Source organism: Hoplias malabaricus, chromosome 3 (assembly GCF_029633855.1).
Source record: "Hoplias malabaricus isolate fHopMal1 chromosome 3, fHopMal1.hap1, whole genome shotgun sequence".
NCBI lineage: Eukaryota > Metazoa > Chordata > Actinopteri > Characiformes > Erythrinidae > Hoplias > Hoplias malabaricus.
In genome coordinates this window covers 47,956,899-47,979,700 of record NC_089802.1, presented here as the reverse complement: position 1 = coordinate 47,979,700, position 22,802 = coordinate 47,956,899, and the positions used below count along the sequence as shown (strand labels likewise).

Below are 22,802 nucleotides of genomic sequence, written 5' to 3'. Positions count from 1 at the left end.
CAGTCATGACTTCATACTCATGCAACAGAATGCTTTGGAATTTGCATTTATTAGGATAAATAACTTTCTGATCCACCACTCTTTGTCACTTATCTTTTAATTCTGTTAGTTTGAAGCCTGAGGACTCTCATTGGCTGCTCCTACTTAGTGTCATAGGTAAAAAAGAAAATCTCACTGTTAAAAAAAAAACATCACCAAAGATTTCAGACGTGTTATTGAAAGAATCCAGGCCAGGTATTTTCATTGCCATTGCTTGGGAAATAGGGTCTGCAGCCTCACACACTTGCTTCCTGTCTGACCATAAATAAGGTGTTCTTAATCTCCTGTTTTAATCCCATCAACAAGTCACTGCAGGAAATTGAGTGGTTAGAGATCAGGTGTTTGTCGGTTATGAAAGAGAGGGCAGATGGGTATTCAGATGCCACCTTGTGGTATTAAAAATACATCCAACTGCATGTTTTACAAGTCATTTTCCTTTGGGTTCACAATGTTCACAGTGCTTGAGTATTTGTGTATTTTGTTATTTTTACTGTAGCTCTGTGATTCCCACTAAATGGTGCCTCAGTGACACTAACATGGTGGTGAGCAGAGACAGCAGTGCTGCAGTAGATCTTAAATCCCTCAGTGTCACTGCTGGACTGAGAATTGTTCCCCCAACCAAAAATATCCAGCCAACAGCATCCTGTGGGCAGCACTCGGTCTAGACTAGAGGATAAACACCACACCAACAACAGATGAGCTACTGTCTCTCCTGGTTTTTCCAACAAGGCAGGTTTGTCTAATAGAGTGGCCTGTGAATGGACACAGTGTTGTTTGAAAACTCCAGCAGCACCGATGTGTCTGATCCAACATGACAACATTTTGTAAGTATCACTTTAGAGCTGAGATTGATACAGCCCCCAAATTAATAACAGGTTAAAAGGGAGCTAATAAAGTCTAAAAAAGGAATACATCCTGTAATTTTAGAACTAGAAAGTGCCTATCAGTGGAGCTGATAAAATGTGCAATGAATATAGAAAGAAGGAGGTCACTTTAATATTTTGGCTGATTTATTGAATGGCGTATGAGAAAGCTATAATAATATAACCTATTATCCTTTTGTCTCCATTCTCCCTCTCCAGGACACCACAGGGATCCCCCTGCACTTCTGGGGTGTTTTTGATGGTCATGCTGGCTCTGGAGCTGCTCTAATGGCTTCTAAAACACTCCATCGCCTCATTCGTGAAAGGTTGTGTGAAGTTGCTCATCTTCTGGAGAACCAGGAAAGTCCCCCACCCATCTGCCTCACTAAGAATGGCAGCCCATACCAGGCTGACCCGAAGAAAGGAGCATGTCTGGATGCAGAAGACCAGGACGCAGCTATTGACCGGTTCCACATGGAGAAGGTGGTCAGTCTAGAGAGCCTGGTGATGGGCATCATAGAGAACGCTTTCAGACAGATGGTGAGTCAAAGGTACACTGTACACATGCTTTAATATGAGGACGTTTACATCTATTTTAGATAAATCAACATTAAGCTTTCCTTATAACTTTTAAGTTTCTTCTCATTTTGGGTGAAATTGCGGTGAGTATCAGGTCCTCCAGGTACTCCAGTTTCCTCCCACAATCTGCAGATCACATGTTGGTAGGTGGCTAGGCTCTGTGAAAATTCTGAGTGTGTGAGTGAATGTGTGATGCCCTGCGATGGACTGATGCCCTGTCCAGGGTGTCTTCCTGCTTTGCACTCAATGATTCTAGGCGGGCTCCATATCCACCCACACTGGGTGAAGCAGTTGCAGAAAATGAATGCATGAATGAATGAATTGACCAATTAAGTGTGTTCCGTACCTTTGGCCCTGAAAATGTCCATTAGCAGACACTTCATCAGTGACGTCAAGTGAGTTGCGTTTGTCCTTGACTTCATGTTTTACAAATGTACTTTGGACCATATAAACTTCCTTTAATCACGTTCCTCATTCCATGGCTGCTGGACAAATGACCCTTTGTTGCACTAGTCCATGAAAACCAGATAATGATATGCGTTTGTCCTGAATTTGTCCTGAAGCATCAAACAGCCCAGTAACATACAGGTATATATACACTTTGTGTAGTCCAGCATGCAATAAATAGTAAATACCCTTGAATGAATGCTGGCAGTGTATAATGTAAATTTACAGTCCATTTATTTGCTGTAATACAGAACAACTGAATAAAGACTGGCAGTGTACTTTTCTTAACCGCCTACGTGTTGTCTTTTGTCTCATCTTTCTGTTTAGGATGACCTCATTGAGAAAGAGAAAGCATCTTACAGTATTTCCGGGGGATGTTGTGCCTTGACTGCTGTGCATTTGTTGGGGAAAATCTATGTAGCGAATGCTGGAGACAGCAGGTGAGACTGCAGGATTAAACAATTGTCCCTTAATTCAGAAGAATCTACCTCACTGAGGTCAATAAAACTGAAGTGTTTGGGGTTCTTTTTTTTCTTTTTAGTAAAATTATTATTTTGATTTGTTCAGTGTGGATCTGTCAACACTGAACTGCAACAGACACATTTGTGCTTTGAAGGATCAATAAGTGTTTTTGCCACCACAAATTAGCTAGCAATATTTATGAATGTACTATCTATTATCGGTTTCCTGCTCACATGGCCTGAATAATCAATTTGCTTTGTAATCCCTAAATTAACAAGTATTTCCTCCATAGAGCAGGTCACCTGGAGTGGCCACATGGAGTGGTCATGTTAAAAGAGATTTTGTACAGAATCTCTGAAAAATCAAGAGCCCTAGGTGTCAGTATTATGGCTTTCTCATGACATGAATAAGAATCACTCGAGAAAATATGCAACTGCTCATTTAATTCTTCATTCAAGTGAGACACATATCTATTACAGTTTATCTGTTTATGAGTAATATATTTTTTGAATATGTTTCTAAATTAAAGTTGTTATTGTTCATTAAGAGCCAGATATGTCAGCAATGATAACTTCATTTCATGTCCAATATTTTTATTTAATTATTTAAGTCAGGTTATAGGGTTTACTAGACTTTACTAGAATTTATTATTGAATAAATCTAAATACATTTCTTTTACACTTCATTCCAAAGCAGTAGGACAGGTTGAAAGCTATTTATTGAGGAAACTCTGCTTTGGAGCATGAGCTGATGTGATTTGTATTCTTTCAGAGCCATAATTGTCCGCAATGATGAGGTCATTCCCATGTCCAATGAGTTCACGCCAGAGAGCGAGAGGCAGCGGCTACAGTATCTGGTGAGATTCTTCATCTCTCTTCTCATTTCTCACTTCATCTCACAGCTGCGTTTATGAGTTCACTTCTGACCTATCAGCCAGGGGCTAATTTAAAATCTTGAAGAAAATCATTCCAGGTGAAATGTGCAATCCTCATTCTATGAAATGAAGGCCTCACAAAGACGGACTTTTATTTGCATCCTTATTACCCCCTGCATTTGTTCCAACACCTGCTGACAGATGATTTTCTCAAAAGTGTGACTTCTATTTTTTCTAGTGATAGATTACTGTAATTATTAGCTAAATGTTTTGGCAATGAATGTTGTGTTATTACGGGAGGAATTTATAACACTGTGTAAGACATGAGAATGGGAGACCTGACTGAAACTTTGTGGCCTAGTATAAATCACTGTGTGTCAGCAGAAAAGCCAGCACCAGCATAGTGCCAAAGAGACAGGGAGATTAAGTGTCAGAAATAAAGGATAGAAAAGGTTCACAATTTATTCATAATCTGAATTTTATCTGGGGGGGCAGATCTACTAAAAGTGGACTTTGTCACAAAACCTACATTAGCTCTAAATGTAGTCACATGTTACTAAATAGATGCAAACATCAAAGGACAAATAACTGATCATTTAAAGAACAAGTTTTTTAAATAAATTTGAAAGAGAATCTAAGAAGAATATTCATCTTATTTTCTCCTACTCTGTCGAAATAAGCTTTAATACAAAATGTAGCTAAACTACATTACACGGCTAATGTGTTAATTGTGAAGTTTCACATGTGTTAGTTTGCATGGTTGTCACTAGATGATGTTCCAAGCATAGGCAGCTTGTAATCAGTAACTCTGACATTATAGAGCAGGCTGAAAATTCCTTGCCCATAAAATGTTACATATTGTCGTTGTCCAATGAAAAATCTCCCAAAAATAGTGCTTATTCAGTTCAGGGACACGTTGGGTCCAGAGCCTACCTGGAATCATTGGGCACAAGGCAGGAATACACCCTGGAGGGGGCGCCAGTCCTTCACAGGGCAACACAGACACACACAAACATTCACTCACACACTCACACCTACGGACACTTTTGAGTCACCAGTCCACCTACCAACGTGTGTTTTTGGACTGTGGGAGGAAACCGGAGCACCCGGAGGAAACCCACGCAGACACTGGGAGAACACACCAACTCCTCACAGACAGTCACCCGGAGCAGGAATCAAACCCACAACCTCCAGGCCCCTGGAGCTGTGTGACGGCAACATTACCTGCTGCACCACCGTGCCGCCCCGTAAAAAAATTTAAGATTTCTTATTTTGGAGCATCTCATTCAACATGAAAGTTTGAAGGACAGCTGCTGTGTTCCAAAAAGAGATACATGTTTTAATTGGACAGGAACAATATCTGTATCATGTTCCTGATGTCATTGTGTGCAGGGCTTCCTTAAACCAGAACTGCTTGGGAATGAGTTCACGCACATTGAGTTCCCCAGACGCATTCAACACAAGGAGCTGGGCAAGAAAATGCTCTTCAGAGACCACACAATGACTGGGTGGTGAGTGGTTTTAAATTATTTTACATGAACAAATTACCTTGCTAACTTCAGTCAGTCTATGTCTAATTTTATTTTAATTTTGTATTTAATGTGTATTTTAACTGTGCATCTGTAGAGTCACCTTTAAATTTCTGTATTGCAGGGCATATAAGACAATTGTGGAAGATGACCTTAAGTTCCCTCTCATTTATGGAGAGGGGAAAAAGGTAGTCAAACTAAACCTACATTTTATTCAGTTTATTATAAACGGGTTTATGTCTGTACACATCAGTGGCAGTTAATTGCTCCATCTCACTCAGAAATATAAGATGCCATTGAAGATTTCAGACCTAAATCACATCTGAAGCAGTAATTAGGAAACAAATTAGTAAATGGTATCCTCCCTGTGTCTGTGTGAGTTTCATTTGCATGTTTCAGTTTCCTCCAATTTGGTTGGTTGTTGATTGCCTATGCAAAATTGTCCACAAATGTGAGAGTTCAAATGAGTGGATAAATGTCTGATGCTCAGTGATGGACTGGTGCCGTGTCTGGGCTATACACTAATCTCTGGGTCCTGGCTCCCAATGATTATGTGTGGATTCCAAACCCATCCCGATCATAGTGAAGCAATTGCAAAAGGGGAATTAATTCATTAATGATATGTATATTTAACACAAACATATATTACCTAAGTACTTTGACTCACCTTGCAATAGTTTGTATTCGAATTTAAGGGAATACATTCCAAAAACTGGGCTGAAAATTATATAGCTACAGTAAGAAGCTAAGTAAGTAGAAGTGAATTGCTCTCTCACTCGCCCACTCACTCACATTGAATAAGAATTCAGTGTGTCACATTAATGATGCCCTAAAGCAAATATTGACAGGGTAATTATATCAAAAGCTACAGTTTCTATGTTTATTTACAGGCTCGAGTCATGGCCACCATTGGAGTAACGCGTGGATTGGGTGATCATGACCTGAAAGTGTACAACTCAAACATTCACATCAAACCCTTTCTTTCCTGCTGTCCAGAGGTTGGTTATTTTATATCTTTTATGTCCATCCTTCCATTCATTATTATTAAAATTTTAGGTGATATAGAATATGAATTATTGTGATGTTTTGTTTTAATACAGTAGCTTGTACTCACTTAAGGTTCATAATGTTGTACAGTTGTGTTAATATTCTGTCTCTTGCTGTTCATCCAGGTGAAAGTATACAACATTTCAGAGCACAACCACAGTCCTAATGATGTCCTTGTTATGGGCACTGATGGACTATGGGATGTCACTTCTGACAGAGAAGTAGCTGATGCAGTAACAAACTTTTTGTCCTGCTGTGAGCCTAATGACCCAATGCGGTGAGCTTTTACCCTTCAACCTCTTCCTTTTTACCTGTCTCCTTAAAACACACTGTATTACATAATACAAACTGTAGTTGCACATATTTTTGTTTCGTCTGCCTTGTTCAAAGTATGACCGAGAAGTGTTTTGCAGTGCAGTTCTCAGTGAGATCCAAGATGTGGAACACACTATTCTTGAGGAAAAAGACAATTTCTCAAAGCGATAGTAAAAGAAACCAGTTATCCAAAACAATTAATCCCATCTAATAGTTATTATGTCCACGTTATATGAAATGATTACAAATAACCTGATCCATACATGGTGAAATGCATGCAAATATAGCACCCACAGGCAATGCATTAATATACATTTCTAACTTCTTTACCATGTTACATATATATATATATATATATATATATATATATATATATATATATATATATATATATATATATATATAAAGTTCTGTCTACATGGCCATGTCTACATGGGTTTCCCCCATGTTGGCAGATGGATTGGCTATTCAAAAGTGTCCACAGGTCTGAGTGTGGAAGACACTGGGTTAGTGTGTGATGTCCTGTGAAGTAACTGGCTTTTCTGCCAATCCATGGTGTTCCTGCTTTGCACCCAATACCCACTGCAACTCTGAACATGATGAAGTTATTACAAGATTTCCCTTTACAGTAGGGTTGCTTTGGATGTGTTGCATATACACACCACTAGATGTCAATGTAGGCTACGTGTTTCTCCAGTCCTCATTTAGCATGAGATTACAAAGAAATAACACATGCCAGCAAATAATTCAAATAATTTTGAATAACCAATCCACCTGCAAACGTGTTTTGGGATTGTGGGAATGAACTGGATCACATGGAGAAAACACACACAGACACAGGGAGAACACACCAAACTCCTCACAGATTAACCCCACAACCTCAGGACCCTGGAGCTATGTGACTGCAACACTACATTTTATGCCATCAAAACACCAATAGCAGACTTACTTAAATAAAAAGAAACAAGTGTGATATTCTTTAATATTTTTTAACTTTATTAAAGGTATACTTTGGCAGCTCAGGACCTCCTGATGAGATCACGCGGTGTTCTGAAGGAGAGGGGTTGGCGATTGCCCAATGACAGACTGGGCTCAGGTGATGACATCACTGTGTTTGTGATACCTTTGGCTGAAGCCAAGTCAGAGACATGACAAGCCAGGGCCGATTTTCACCAGCGAGGAAATCAGGACACACCTCAAGGTCCCACCTGCTGAGGAAGAGGTGTGAAACCAAAAACATCCATTTTCATTTGAGCCGAAAGGAGTGGGCCTGAAAAATGTATGCATTGCTCCTCTTCCTCCTCCTTTCCAGAGTCATTTTCCTCATCGTGATGCTTACCTCGTATCAAGCGTGGGATGACATCATCATCAAGTGCCACTCCTTTTACACATGACATTTCTTACAGACTCGTTGCAAAGACTGCTTGCTTTTCCAAAATCTTTAAATCTGGAAAAGACAAGGCTGCTGTGTAATAGACTCTGGAGATCCAAAGGGGAGCAGAAAAGGGGCAAGAAGAGAGGCTGTCTCTTCAGTGGAATGTTTCCAACCTGATCTAAATATGACCAAGGAATGAGCCACTTTGGATCTTACAGTGATGAAGGATGTACAAATGTAAGCACTTTATCTTCAGCAGAAACTCATCTGTAATTAAACCCAAATTCCCTGAATGTCTCCAAAGAATGTACCTGTTTAAATACGTGTTTAGGACTTGTTTTTACTTTTAGTTCTTTTTATCAAGAAAGAAGGGAAGCACAGTTATTAAATTACTCTTAATGTTGAGACTCAATGAATCAAAAAGACGTCCTCTGGAGAGAAAATGTTCATACATTAGATACTGTAGTTCAGGCATCCATGGAATATGGCATTTTGTAGAAATACTATACTGTCTACTGTAATCCATGCCTTCAAAGACCTGCAGGAAAGTAGAGTCAGCCATGTAACAACTTTTGCACATTTGACTAAAACTGTGCTCCCTACCTCTCCTGAAAGCCATTCTAAATGTCCAACTTAGAAGCTTCTAATCAGCTTAACTTTTGGTAAGACCCCAAATGTACATGTGCACATTGCTTTTTATCCAAACTATAGCTTTAGGGCCAGTTTCCAGAGGCCTGAATCACAAAGTTAGCATTAGTTTAAGTAAAAAACCTCCTTTCAGGAAACTTTCAGTCCAAGATTAGGCTTGATATAAAACTGATAAACTCACCATCAATGGTAAGTTTCACACGCTTACAGTAACCTACACCAGAACTGTTTTATTTGTAAATTTCTGTTGGGGGAAAAAACCCGATTCTATGCGGCAGCTCTTTTCCCTACTGTAAAGATTTAGTGGGGATTTTAATCTCTATATATACATATATCCTTCCTTATGTGATGTCAAAAGGAACACATCATGTGTCTAAACTGAAAAATTTGAAATCTTCTGAGAGATAGCACTTTTTTCATCATGTTTTTTGTTTGTTTGCTTGTTTGTTTTTTTGTCTATGTTGTCGCATTGGAAGAAAAACCTATATATTATTTCTGTTGTCTGTTTGATAATTTGTCATGCTGTAACACCTAAGCAACTGTGATTAATTCACAATAAATCTCCCACTTATCAAAGTCTGATTTCATATTCTGGCTCTTGGCAATGAGTTATATTCCACTTACTACAGAAAAGGAAACAAGTGTTAATGGATACCTTAGTGTCAACATGTATTAAATATGAATACATTCACTGCAAATATTCGTTTATTAATGCCTGGGGCTAGAAAGTTTCCTAAGGAAACAAAACATACAATAAAATAAGACATTTTTCCTAGCAGCACTGTTTTGATTGTATATTATAATGTAGGCTTGCCTCAGCAAACAATGGGCCCCCAAAACCACACTGTCATCTATTAGTTTCTGCATTTTTATGCAGTTTAGTGCCTTTTATTTAAAAGAGTGTCTCAGATAGTGATGATCCCTGAAATCATAGTTTTAACAAATGCTGAAAGGATTTAGAAGGGATTTCCGTATTTCAAGATTTTAACATAATATAATCATTGAGATCATCCCTCCTCATCAAACTACACTGAACGCAATGGTTTGTATATACAATTCTGATAAATCGATGGAGTTTCCCTGTCTAGGCCGAGGGCTGCGCCACTCGTCCCTGCTGTCCCTGGTGGAGAAATGATGTCATCATTATCGAGGGGAGGGGAGGGAAGGAGCCTCCTTAACAGTTAACGCCTGAACAGCTTCCTCAGCCAATAGGAATGTAGCACCCTGCGTGTGGGCGGAGCGAAGGTCTGTCAGCTTCGTTCCTTCAGCTCCCAGACTCAACGGATCCGCGCCTTGGCTGAGGCTCACAGCAGTGGGTACTTGGACAGTACGGAGATTTATCAGCGCATTAAAACAACACACGGCGTCTGAAATAAGGTACTGGTCTCGCGTTTTTTTTTTCATTTTCTCAGCTAGTTAGGTTTTAAATATCGATGGGGGTTAGAAATGTTGGTCTTAAACAAGTTTTTACCTTCTTTGCGGCGGCGGTTTGTGGAAGTAGGTGGTGGCTCGTCTCAGTGACCTGAAAGTCTGGTTTGTCAGTCAGGAAGAATGTGTGTTGAGAGTGGAGTGCGCTTTAATCCACGCTTCAGTTTAGCCATTCTTTGGGTCTTAGAGGAGTGTAGACCACCTGTTAATTCTTACTGCGCTCTTTGCGTAACCTGAAGTGTGAGGCAGCGGTTGGACAGTAGCTTTAAGTAAATACTGTTTCAGTGCGGATTTAGCGCAGTAGTTTTAAACAGTTCGGTGAGTTGGCAACATTGCCGTTCACGGAGAATTGTTTGGTCATTCTTAACGTTCAGAACTGGCTTTAAACTGATGCTAGGGTTTTACACTAAAATAAAACTTTCTCTTGGAGGAGGCTGTTGTGATTCTAGAACAGACTATATTGAGTTACAGAAGTATGAGAGCATTCGTTCAGTGCCAGCGAGGCCCGACTTGTCGCAGTCACAGGGCGTTGTTTGGATTGCCTCAAACACCTAGGCTATATATAGACTAACAAGTATCAAGGCAGTTTCACGTTGGAATGACAGCAGATGGAACAGTTAGTGCTGTAAGAACACAATGGTATTCAAATGTGTAACGCTCTCTGTGTCCTTCTAAAGCGCAGGATCTTGTAGGCCGTCTGACACAAATACAGTAAACAGAAAAATAGTTCACCTAGCCGTGAGGACAAGCAAAACAGGTCAACTTCCAAAGTACACGAAAGCAACAACTGTGGAGCTGTTATGTTTGGAGGTAAAACTCTGGCTCACCTCTCAGAGACTTTGTTTAATGCCACTTATCCATAAAGGTGGATTTATGTGAAATGTATTCAGAAAGAATTAACGTGAAAAGGTTCACTGCTGAGAAACAGAGACTCGGGTTTCATTTAAGTGATATTGACAGAATCAACCATTCGAAGAATCAACTTCGTCAAAGTAGCTTTTGTGGCATAGGTGTTTTACCTCAAAAGATCCAGTGAACATATACATCTTCTGATTATTATATTTTATGTTGACAAATGTAACATAGTTGAAACTGTAAAACATTATTGTAATTATTGTAAGAAATTATATTTTTTCTTACAATACCCTCTGTGCTCTAAATGAACAATAAATATATAAGGTCACAACCGTATCTAAAACCCTGGTCATTGATTAAGTACAGGCTGATCTATGAATTTGCAATTTCCCCCCAACTCTAACTCCATCCAACTCACCTGCAGCTCAAACCCCCGCTCTTAATAAGATTGGTGCATTAGGCTTATGATGTAAGAAAACCTTGCTGTCTAAATTTGTGTATGAGGCTGTCTTATTTCACACATAATGTGTCTTCTAGTGTATAAACATCACCACACTGACATGCCATCAAGATTAAAAACTTAAACTTGATGGATCCTTAAAACTATAATTAAATCATTGTCCTAGGTATCGGACTACACCTGTTGCATGTAATTACTTCCTCCAAGGTAGTCTCGTATTCAGTCATTGTGTTTGTGAAGTCAGGTAATGATGTTGGTAATGATGATTGTTTATGTTGTTGTTTTTTTAAACTACTTTCACTGCTACAATTTACTAATAACTCATTCCCTATTAGATGGGGCTCTGCCACTCCAGAGAACACAGGTCTTTTACTGTACAGCCCAGTGGCATGGGACTCTGAACACATCAAGCCAATGTGTCAGCCAGTTGTTGACTTTAGACCAGTTGTAGAAAACTAAGGGCTGGAGCCTAGCACAATAACTGATTTTTCTACATTAATAACTACACCAGAGAATGAATCAATGTTCTGAGTCAGATAAAGGTGATAGAAATCAACAAAAAGCAGAAATCCAACACTTCAGGACTGCAATTTGGTAATACAGCAATGGGATTATACGTCACAACAAAATTCCCATTCTCTGGGTCATTGTCTTCTATGAAGAGTTGCGTGTGCAACTGGAAACCAGTAAAAAGTCTCAGCAGTGAAAACTCCTTAAAGTATCTTTATTAACATTTATGGCATTTTGCAGATGTCTTTACCTGCAGCAGCTTACAAAATGATTTTGTGTTCAGTTGGAGTTAGTATCCTAGCTAGTATAAATAGGATAGAGTTTAAAATGCCCTTGAGTATAGACACCGCCAGAACAGGGCCACAGCCAGAAATAGAATTCATTAATGAAAGAAGTGCCTACAAATAATTGGACATGGTCTACATTTACACTTACGCCTACAGTCATTTTAATGAAATATTTCACATAGAAATTGAGCTGATGATCTAAACTGTTATGCATATTATAAAAATTTAGCATCTTTTGTCTGGCATATTTGAGTGATCTCCACTTGTCATTCATTGTATTGCAAAAGGCTCAGCCTCCTTCCTTCTCCACAGTATAAGCATGCAGAGAATAGTGTGAATATTTGGACAGTTTAGTAATCGAGCATTATGTGAGAAACTTGGCAGTTTTACTCACATATTCCATTACAAGTTCTGGTACTGTAACTCAAACTCTTGCTGTGTAGAGCTAAATAAACAAAAATAACCATGCTACCTCACCTAATGAGGAAATACCTAATACGTATTGAGGAGATGGGGTTTGGGTCAAATAAAAATCTTTTTCCTGAAGAATAACCAGTCACAAAGGACAAAAATACAGTGTTGACCTCGCATTGTCCATGTCCTAGCAGTCCTTTATTATACTCGAACCTTTGAAGAGCAGTTATGTTTTCAGTCACATGAGAATGTCATTTAACGAAATGAATTCCAAAATAGATTATGAGTAATGTTCTGATTCTTCAAGATCCTTCTCTTTCTAGGAGTATTACATAGCCTGTATCCACATAACGTCTGCAAGAATGGTGTGAGCTGTAAGAGAAAGAGTGAAGAGTAGGAAAGAATAACCCTCATTTTGATAATTAAACTAAACTGTATCTTACTGTTTGTTTCCATTTTATTTGCCAGGTTCCTGTCCCTCTGTGTTTCCCAATTTTCTATTTCAGAAGTTCCATTGATTGATCCATGAGCAAAGGGTGTGTGCACTATTATACTGTAAAATATTATCATGATCAATGTTTTTATAATATTTTAAACAAGCTGTTTCCTGGTTACATCATGGGAAACATATAGGCATAATGAATGATGACCTTTATTCTGAGTCACACATTTACAGCAGTAATTCAGAGTTTTTAACAGTTTTAAGCAGGATTTGTCTTAGGTCTGTGTGGGCATATCCGTCTACGCCAAACCTTCATTCTAATTATCCTAGAAGCTTTAAGTTTTAGCTTTAAGTTAGAATTCTGAGAATGCTTCTATATCCTTGTTTTATTTCAAGCCATTGAAACTCTCAGGGGCAGATGGGTCCATCTGACTGGTGGTACTTTGCAAGCTCACAACATTGGGAAATACCACTGGCATTTGCAGTGAGACATGGTTTACATTGTGTTATGCAGAGCTGGGAAGTGTAGTTATAAATCACATTACACAGTTCGCAGTAAGCTACCTGATGCAGAAAAATGCAATTTGAGAAAATATAAAACAAACAGCGCTCTGCCAGCCAAAGCTTGTTGATGTGCTTTTAACAAAAATGGAACAAACATTAGTAGAATTGTCGTGGATATATATCATCACAGATACGTATCAAATTTAATTAGTGTACATTATACCCATGGTTCCCTGCTGTGGTTTTGCACTACCCCTTGTGTTTTCTGTGCTCTGACTCACCTGATCCAAAGGAACAGTTCTTTTAAAAGCTCTTCCTGAGGGGATGTACTGAAACCAGGACAGCACAAAATGTGCAGGTACTCCAGGACATTGTTGGGAACTACTGCATTTTCCTACAGATACTTCAAGGACATGATGGCTGGGCAAACTGAAACCGCAACACAACTAACAGAAGAGGCATGCTTGGCCTTTGGCTATACTAACTGGCTCTATTTTCACACTAGAAAGGGATGGACTTATAAAGATTTTGAACATCATTATATAAAGCAAAGACTAAACATTATTATTGATATCCGACTGAAACTGGCTATTTGGGTAAAGGAATTTTCCCATCAAACCAGAATAACTGGCTCAGTTTGTTTTGGGTTTTTCTTGTCATTCCCAAACAGAAGTGAAATATATGGGATGACTTAAATGAAAGTATGATGGGTATGTGATCAACTTGTAATGCATTTCCAGTTATGGTGTCCTTTGTTGGCTTCTGAGATATAATAAGGCACGCCAACTTCCTGTTGCGTTGTTGTATTGTCCTGTTGTGCCGTAAACGTCACAATCCTTGTACATGCTTTCAAATCAGTACATTTTCCAGTTTTGATTTGAGAACAGTTTGTTTCCCTAAATGAAATAGATTTGAGAGATTACCCTCAAACAAGTTATTCCATATGAACTCAATGGAGCCAGTTTGCTGAAAACACATTCAGCATTGCAAACATTGTTTAGATGTTTAATATTGTTTAGAAACCACATTCTAGGCGTTCTCTCCATTCTTACATGCATTTATACCTTGTATGAACAGTCATATATGTATTTACATGTTTTCCAATCTCTCTATAGCCCTTAGAATCAAAGAAGCTGTTTTTGTTACTGTTTTAAGGCTGGTATATGTAAATAACTTCCATTCTGATTGGCTTAAAATTATTCTGAGGTTATGTTGAGGTTATAGGATTTAAGAGTTTTATTTAGTGAAACTGAAAAAAAATCTGTACAAGAGTCTTTGAAGTCTTTAAAAATACAAATGCAAAACTTTTTTTGCATCAAGAAAGATGTACAAAGCTAGAGATTGTACAGTGCATAAAGCCCTACTGCATCTTATTGTTACTGAGTCACTGACTTGTACAGGCTTGTCGATGTGTGTGATGTGAACTGATAGTCATTCCCAATTTCAGGCTTCTGCTTCAGAGTTGCTGGAAATATACCTTGTGCTTCTGCAATGCTCAATCTAGAGCTTCTCCAGAGCTTACCTGAGTGGTCTTTTTAATTGTTTCTCAAAACAGAGGCCTGTAACTCTGCAGGTTCACAGAGAAATTTATATGGACTCATATGGATTTGAACTAAGGCTTACTATTTACATTTAAATCTACAGGACTTTTTTCTGTGCCAAATGACCCAATAGTGAAAGTCTTTTCACACAGTTTATTGGAGGAGGAAGGTTTCCATTACTCTCTGTTTCTGCTGGATAGAAACAAAAGCTTGCTTTTTTGTGGGTGGAAGGAGCTTTGTGTGAGATGGCATTCTGGGCCGAGGAGAATGGAGGACTGCACTAAAAATAGTTATTTTACTGCTCTCAGCACAATATGACAAGTGCCTGGTGATAAGTGTGTGTGTGTGTCTTTCTATATCTGTGTGTGTCTGTGTGCATATGTTAGTGTGTTCCGTTAAATCTCAAGAAGAGGTAGGGAGTGAGTGGGTGTACAAGTGTATGCACAGCTGTGCTTCCCTACTGGTGCTTATTATCCTGGATGTTGCATATCCCCCTCCCACACACATACGTCAGACCTTAAGAAGAGCTACTACTTCTGAGTCAGTCTCAAAAACTGTAGAACAGCAGGCTGTGAAAATGGTTTGTACTGAAAGCAAATATAAACTGAAGAGGTGGCATGTTTGTTTGCTTCAGAAATGCCACTAAACCTATTTTTCCAGTGGCTGCTTAGAGTGCAAAACTTTATCTAGCACACTGATTTGTAGTTTCAGCAGCAACAAACAAGGTCATTGGAGACTTATTTATTTTAAAAATTATAATTTCATTGTATATAATTTGTTAAATTATAGCGTCTTGTTTGTTACACAGCGTCAAGAATTTTATAGGAAGCGTTACTGTTAAAATACTTTTTTGTCTTCATAATACATGTTTTTGTGGTTGATGGTAATGAAGCACGTAAAGATCACATGGAACTGGTGGCACTCAGCATGCATTAACCGTGCCAGTGGGGCTAGATACAGCCTTAGTCACCACAATGTGGATTTATGGTTGATGGTTAAGGGTATGGTAGGGTTGTAAAGATGGCTTGGAGAGGGGTGGGTCTAGGACACCAGACTTCACTGTTGAGCCTTCTGGAGGTGTCAAGGGCATAATTCAGTGAAACACAGATGAGGGGAGGTGTCTACTTGATGACCCCTGCGAAGAGCTAGTGATGCATTGGGTGGTTTGGGTACTCATGGGCTAGACTCCATGAATAACCATAGTGGTTAAGGGTAGTTGGTTGCTGATTGGATCAGAAACAGCCACAGCAACCTTGGTGGGAGGTATAGGATTTAAACAAAGGGTGATAACAGAAATTTTGAGGCTGTAATGGATATTTTTACATCTTATCCTGTGTATGATTATAATTTCAGTGGCACATTTGTTTTTGAGTAAAAATTTTCCTCTTTCTTAATCTCTTTATTGATTATATGGGAGTGGCTTTAGTCCACATAATACCATCTTGACAATATCATTTTATTGTACAACCACAGATGAATAGTTGAATGACATTTCTGTGTTCAGTGTCAATTACTTTTCCCCAGCCCTGGCTTCAATTCACCCTTGGGTTATAGGTCATGCTTTGTCCCTGGAATTAAGCAGAGGCAGAAGCTGAAATGGTCATTCAGTGTACTTTGAAAATGCTTAGAAATTCACTACTCGCTGTTGTTCAAAACCTACAATAATGTATTATAAATAATAATTTAAAATTTTATAAGTTGGAGGCCAGATTAACATGTTTGTTCTTCTTTTGTCTGCAGGCATGGCAGCCATAAGGAAAAAACTAGTGATTGTGGGAGATGGAGCATGTGGAAAGACATGTCTGCTCATTGTGTTTAGTAAAGATCAGTTCCCTGAAGTTTACGTACCCACTGTGTTTGAGAACTATATTGCCGACATTGAGGTGGATGGCAAACAGGTTGGTATGGATCATTTTCTTACACTTGGAACTGAAATTTGTTTTGCATTTTAACTTTCCAGAAATATAGAAAATCATCAATATCTTTAAAGAAGAATGTTTGCTACAACATTTGACAGTTTCACTTAAATGCGTTAAATGGAAACCGCCAGAAAAGCACATAATGACTATGCTATGTTTGGCTTCATGAACACACAAAGTATGCTCCTGCCCTAGCTCTTGGACAACCTATCAGATCTCTTTATAATGGAATGTGGGCATCAAATAACCAATTGTCTCTGAAATCTACTGTACATGTTTATTGTGTGTTAAGAAGTATTTGAATATTTTAAATAAATAAAATAAACGTAGGGCGGCACGCTGGTGCAGCACGTAGTGTTGCAGTCACACAGCTCCAGGAATCTGGAGGTTGTGGTTTCGATTCCCGCTGACTGTCTGTGAGGAGTTAGGTGTGTTTTCCCAGTGTCCGCGTGGGTTTCCTCCAGGTGCTCAGGTTTCCTCCCACAGTCCAAAAAACAAAAATACCCACACCTTGGTAGGTGGATTGGCGACTTAAAAGTGTCCGTAGGTGTGAGTGAATGTGAGAGTGTGTCCCACCACAACCCTGTATTGGATAAACGGTTACAGACAATGAATGGATGAATGAAAATATGCGCATTAACATTTGGTGTATTCATGCTCAAATCTTTAGAAGGATTTTCACAAATTTTTATATCACGATAGTTCTGTATATGGACAGTTGTAGAAATATTGTGATAGCATTTTGTCCATGTAGAAGGAAAATTTAGTTTGGGCTTTGGTTGTTTAGCTTTGAAAACTAATATTAATCTCACATAAATTAACAACATATGCATGTCTTTAGTGTGTTAAATGCTGTAATTGTTTGTTTACCATTCGTATTTCAACTGAATGTCAGCTTGATTTCTAAACCTAGCTGGAACAGCTTTGTCTTTACTTGTAATCCTCAAGGATTGCCAGGTCACAGCATTAGATTCAGCCATTTAAATCAGTCTGCTTATGGGATACAGAAAGAACTGGAACCCTGATTTGTTTAGTACACATGGTCTGTCCAGGAAAACACATTAGAGTTTATCTTTTAATGACAAAATTAGCTTGAATAAATCTAAGAAAAATAGGTGCTGTTTACTCCTTATCTCACCAAATCCTGGATCCAAATTCCCAGTACACTTGAAGTATTGGTCAGTTGTGCACTGAGTAACATCCGGTGTTAGTCAGAAATATTGGTGTTAATGGCTGTGAGCCGATTACACACTAGCCTTGCACTGGACACTACAAGGGCCAAGTGGAGAACGGCTGTAAGAGGAAATGGCTGTACTTGCTTGTTTCCTGCCTTGACTTGGGAACATGTACGTCTGGATGACTCCCCTCCCCCTGGCCCTTATGGTTGATAAACGGACTACTTCATTTCCTGAGGTTGTCTCTGAGAGTATATTGGCTGGAGAACTGTGTATTACTTTTCCAGTACAGAAAATGTAGGACTGAAGTATTAAAGGGGGGCTGTCTATTTTTTTTTCCTCTCTTTCTATGGGGTAATGTTCCACAGAGTCTGTCCAGCTTGTTGCCAAGCTTGCATAAGGTCCAGAAACTTCCCAAACAGGCCATGAGCTTAGCCTAAATCCCTAGGGCCCAAGGGAAACATTTTATACTCTTCCTACTTGCTCTGTGGGCACAGCTAAGATCTAAATATAGCTCATTTTTGCTTTTCCTGCCTTTTTTCAATGCTATTGCTGAACCTCAAACATTTATAAAGAAGAGAGGCCTCCTACATCTGTGGAGGTTTTAATAAGTTGCTCACGGTCGGTCCTCACATACACATTTCCCTTCATATCAGTTTAACCTTTGAATGGAAGGTTTTACTGTTGTCTGTATCATGATTAAGATTAGGATTAGGATGGTTGTAGTTGATCCCAGGTCAGTCCTAACTGTCTCTACCAATGAGCATGACTCAGGTTTACAGAGTAAAGTCCCTTAGTGCTGCTGCCAAGTTTTGAAGCAAAAGGAAGCAGAAGGGGTTGTAGTTTTATTCTTTCTAATCACTCATTTACCTAATTCAGTTCATTAGATCTGGGGCAGGAGAAAACTAAGCATTGCTTCAGTTAGATTAAGATGCAGGATGGCACAGGAAAAATACTGTATATGAGACTGGTATTCCAGAATTACTACAGAAATGGTTCTTTATTTTAGGGTTTTTGCAGATATTCAAGGACATCTGGGTCATAATCATTCACCTGTATTTCTGCTTATTATAGTACTGAAAAAGTCAGCATTCTCTCTCTCTCACTCACACACACACACACACACAAGGGTTACAAACAGAAGAATGCAAACCACAATACTGTAGGTTTCTGCTACCCTAAACAAATTAAACCCCTCAAGCTTGCCACAAATTGTTCTCCACCAAATGAGATTTAAGTGATCCTTGAAGTTTGAAGAAGAGCTGCATCAGCTGATTTGTTACTTTCTGAATGTCACAATTTTTGCCTGCATATTGTGATAATGTTTTCATGTCATATTCTTGACATATCGCCCACTCCAGCCTGTCACCACGAAGGCTTCACTCAGCTCTTGTCTTGGACTTTGACTATGACTTGTCTCTGATCCTTATTTTTTTGACTGACAGGTGGAGTTGGCACTGTGGGACACAGCGGGTCAGGAAGATTATGACCGTTTGAGACCACTCTCCTACCCAGACACAGACGTCATCCTTATGTGCTTCTCCATTGACAGCCCTGACAGTTTAGGTACAGTTTAAACATTCCACTTTGCAAACAAACAAGCAGCTTCTCAGATTCGGCTGCCCTATTTTTGGAGGCCTGAGTCACTGTAGATGGTTTTGCTTACTTACGTTGGGTTTGGAATAAAGTAAAATTTCCTCAGTGGTGGGAAACGCTGACGTCCGTGAGTCATATTAAGGCCATTCGTCACACTTCTCTCTGTGTGCTGATATATATCTTCATTGTACTAGCACCCTTTATAGAGCATATTTCTCTTTGCCTTGTACTATTCCCCCACTGTATGGTCTCATCTCTTATCTGAACTTTTTGAGGCACATCCTGGTCATAATCTCTTACTGTGTGAATAGCAGGAAGTTTGCGTTTGGACAAGCTTGAGTGCGTCATCTTATTCTTGATAAGTGGACACTGCCTGTTTTTTTGTTCTGGAAATCAGTGTTTTAAGTAATGTGTGTCATAGCCAATAGTTGTGCTGAACTTCCAAATCTTCTGGATCCTTATACTTCAAACCTGTTCAGTAACTGTGAATGAATAGGAAAGCTGTTTTAATAATAGGATTTGATGAATTGGGATTGGACTTTGTGTTTGAAATGCCAACATAAATCAGGTATCTACTGCTTGGATTTACCACTCCGTTACACAACAGAGGTGTGTAAGTGTTTGACAAGGAAAAAGGTGATGGCCCCTGTTTTTGTAACCCGCAAATAATGAACTGTTTGCCAGTGATGTGATGATAAACATGAACTAAACAGTGCTAGAACGTTTTGTGTCTTGTAATTACCATAACAGGTAGTAAATGAAGGTCTTAATAAATGGTACTACTCTTTTCCATACTGATTGTGTATATTTCTTTATTCTTTTCTGTAGAAAACATCCCAGAAAAGTGGACTCCAGAGGTGAAACATTTCTGTCCCAATGTTCCTATTATTTTGGTGGGAAATAAAAAGGACCTGCGGAATGACGATCACACGCGGAAAGAGCTGGCTAAGATGAAGCAGGTAGCTCACTCGCTAAGGCCCACAGTTCTGCTTAAGGAGTCCCATTAAAAAGCACTTAGAGGATTGCATTACTGTCACTCTGTGAGGCACGAACAACATCATCATCATCAGTCAAGCACATATTGCACTCGAACTCTTGGCTGCCAGCCAGTAGCTGATGCTATCAGTGTCTACCCTACTGAGTGATGTGCTTCTTTCATAGTAGGGTTCCTTGTGCTCAGGTGCATCTTTGAGCTAGACCTACAATTAAGTCTAGGTTTAAAATGAAGAAAGGGTCAGTGTGGAAATGGTTCCTGATGGCAGTAAATATATAAATGGCTAGCAAAATACATCAGATTAATGACAGTGAATCACTGGTCTGTGTCATTTGTGAGATATGGATTCTGGAATTGTTTCCTTATGGGGTAGTTCTAAAGAACAAGCTAGCACTTCTTTCCCCTCAGTTTAAGAACCCATGCCTCGCTGTTACAGAATTATGTAACTACTAGTCCATATTAAATATTAGAAGCAGATTTATTAATATTTTGCACCATCACAAGCTCTCTATTTTGTATACAGATATTTGCAATATGCAGATTTCTGTCCACATTCTTTTAAACTAAGTTCAGCTCATCAAGAACTAGTTTATTATTATTATTATACTCAGCTTATTTTCTCAAAATAAATTGTGTGGCCTTATTTCAGGAGCCTGTTAAACCAGAAGAAGGCCGGGACATGGCTAACCGTATCAGCGCATTTGGCTACCTGGAGTGCTCCGCCAAGACCAAGGAGGGTGTCAGGGAAGTGTTTGAAATGGCAACAAGGGCAGCACTGCAAGTCCGGAAGAGAAAGAAGAGGAGTGGATGTTTGATCCTGTGAGAAATTTCTGGATTTCTCTGAAGTATACAGACAACTCTATATGGCATTCAACTGACCAGGAAAAAAAAAAACTGAATTTTTAACCAAACAGCATCTATGTACTGTAATGTACTGTATGTCACATGCGCATCAAAAGGACCAAGACTGGGCAGTAATGCAACTTAGAACAAAATATGCCTTGATTATTTAGTAGTGTACAATTACCTGTAGCACAACGGGTCTTTTGTGCTACAGAGTGAGATTTTCTTCAGCGTATGAGGTAGATGTTGATGATTAAATGTGTTGTATGCATTCAAACTAACCATGTCTTTAGCCACTGCCCTGATAATAGTCATTATATCCTCCAATGTGGCATGAGGACTTTTTCATTTGAAAGTCACTGACATTACAAGAGATATTAACAAAGCACAGTGTGTGTTAACAGAATTGGTGCCTTTGTGAATTGAATGTATTTGCACAGCACTAGTTTGGAGCTTCTATTGTTGGTAACTTACACTAATTAAATGGTGTTCAGTTGGCTTACTGAGTGACTATATAACCCAGTCAGATATATACTGTAGGTAGGTTGGGTATACATGTATTCAGAGAAATTTAAAGTCTAGTGCAGTTGTTGTTATATATACAACTATCTTTACTGCTCTTTAATGTAGATATTGCTGTGGCCTGGGTTTCCAGTAGTACTCTGAGCTAGTGTGTAGTCTGATTGTACTGTATTCTGCTTTGATTGGTAGATCCTTAAGGCACGACCATGTTAGCTTGGATGGTCTCATTCAAGACACTCAAAACACTCATCAAAAGCACACCAGACAGATATTTGGAGATTTTGAGTTGGATCTGATGGTTTGTAGTGACCCTTGCTGCTACACACTTGTTATTGACTTGCGTGCCTTCAGTTATCCTTTTGAGTTGCCCATTCTCATCACAAAGTAGATAAAGTATAGGATGTAATAATGGATTTAGTGTTGAAAATGTATGTTTAATATAATCAATGTCTTTGTGTTGCATGTCAGTAATCATATTGTTGCAAAACCCTGAAATCATGTTGCCTAGTGCTGTTGCTGCAAGTAGTAAATGGGTTTACTGCCCCCTGCTGGTGAGGAATGGTAGGGGAGCAAAAATGAGCTTGCACGGAAGTGTCCAAAGTAAACTGCACGGGTTCTATTTCCCTAAATCCCTGACTTCTATAACATCACTTACACACAGGTATACAGACTAAACACAAAATTACTGTACAGTATGACAAGCAAGTTTACAGCTTGCCATGGATGCTAGCCAAGGAAATCAGGTTATTTTGGCATTACACAAGACCAGCTCAAAATCATAGGAAACACAAAACAAAGCACAACATCTACACTTTTCTTTCTAAGTTTTTTTTTCTCGTTTTTGTATTCTTTTTATTTGAGATAAACAAAAACCCTCTAAATAATTAAACCATTGTCACTGTCTGCATGATGGTATTCTTGGTTACCAACACTATGGACAAATTTGTTTTAAAATGATCTTCCTTTTTATCTGGAAGTGCAGAATATGAAATAAACAATTAATTCAGATTTGTATTAGCAGTCAATAGTTCTTTATAAGCCGTTCTACTGTTTCAGTGAAGTTGTCACTGAAATAAAACTAATCCATGTTAATAAACTTTTTTTTCTTTTTGATTGTGTAGTATGTTGCTTTTT

At 38.8% G+C, this 22,802-nt stretch overlaps 2 protein-coding genes across 3 annotated transcripts in view; both read left to right on the top strand.

Moving 5' to 3' along the window:
• The window catches only part of ppm1j (protein phosphatase, Mg2+/Mn2+ dependent, 1J), a 30,983-nt gene extending 22,238 nt beyond the window's left edge, over nt 1-8,745 (top strand). For both annotated transcript variants that reach the window (XM_066663760.1, XM_066663759.1), the window contains exons 3-10: nt 1,122-1,442; nt 2,256-2,368; nt 3,162-3,246; nt 4,657-4,775; nt 4,918-4,981; nt 5,684-5,791; nt 5,966-6,117; nt 7,160-8,745. In XM_066663760.1, the coding sequence (XP_066519857.1) occupies nt 1,122-1,442; nt 2,256-2,368; nt 3,162-3,246; nt 4,657-4,775; nt 4,918-4,981; nt 5,684-5,791; nt 5,966-6,117; nt 7,160-7,307 (1,110 nt within the window). In that variant the 3' untranslated portion in view covers nt 7,308-8,745. The remainder of the gene's footprint in view (nt 1-1,121; nt 1,443-2,255; nt 2,369-3,161; nt 3,247-4,656; nt 4,776-4,917; nt 4,982-5,683; nt 5,792-5,965; nt 6,118-7,159) is intronic.
• Nucleotides 8,746-9,481: 736 nt separating this feature from the next.
• Nucleotides 9,482-22,783, top strand: rhoca (ras homolog family member Ca). The gene is given in 7 exon segments (XM_066663761.1): nt 9,482-9,555; nt 12,601-12,668; nt 16,360-16,429; nt 16,431-16,517; nt 19,159-19,279; nt 20,138-20,268; nt 20,953-22,783. Coding segments are annotated over 6 exon segments (594 nt in total). The 5' UTR covers nt 9,482-9,555; nt 12,601-12,657; the 3' UTR covers nt 21,127-22,783.
• The last annotated feature ends 19 nt before the right edge of the window (nt 22,784-22,802 follow it).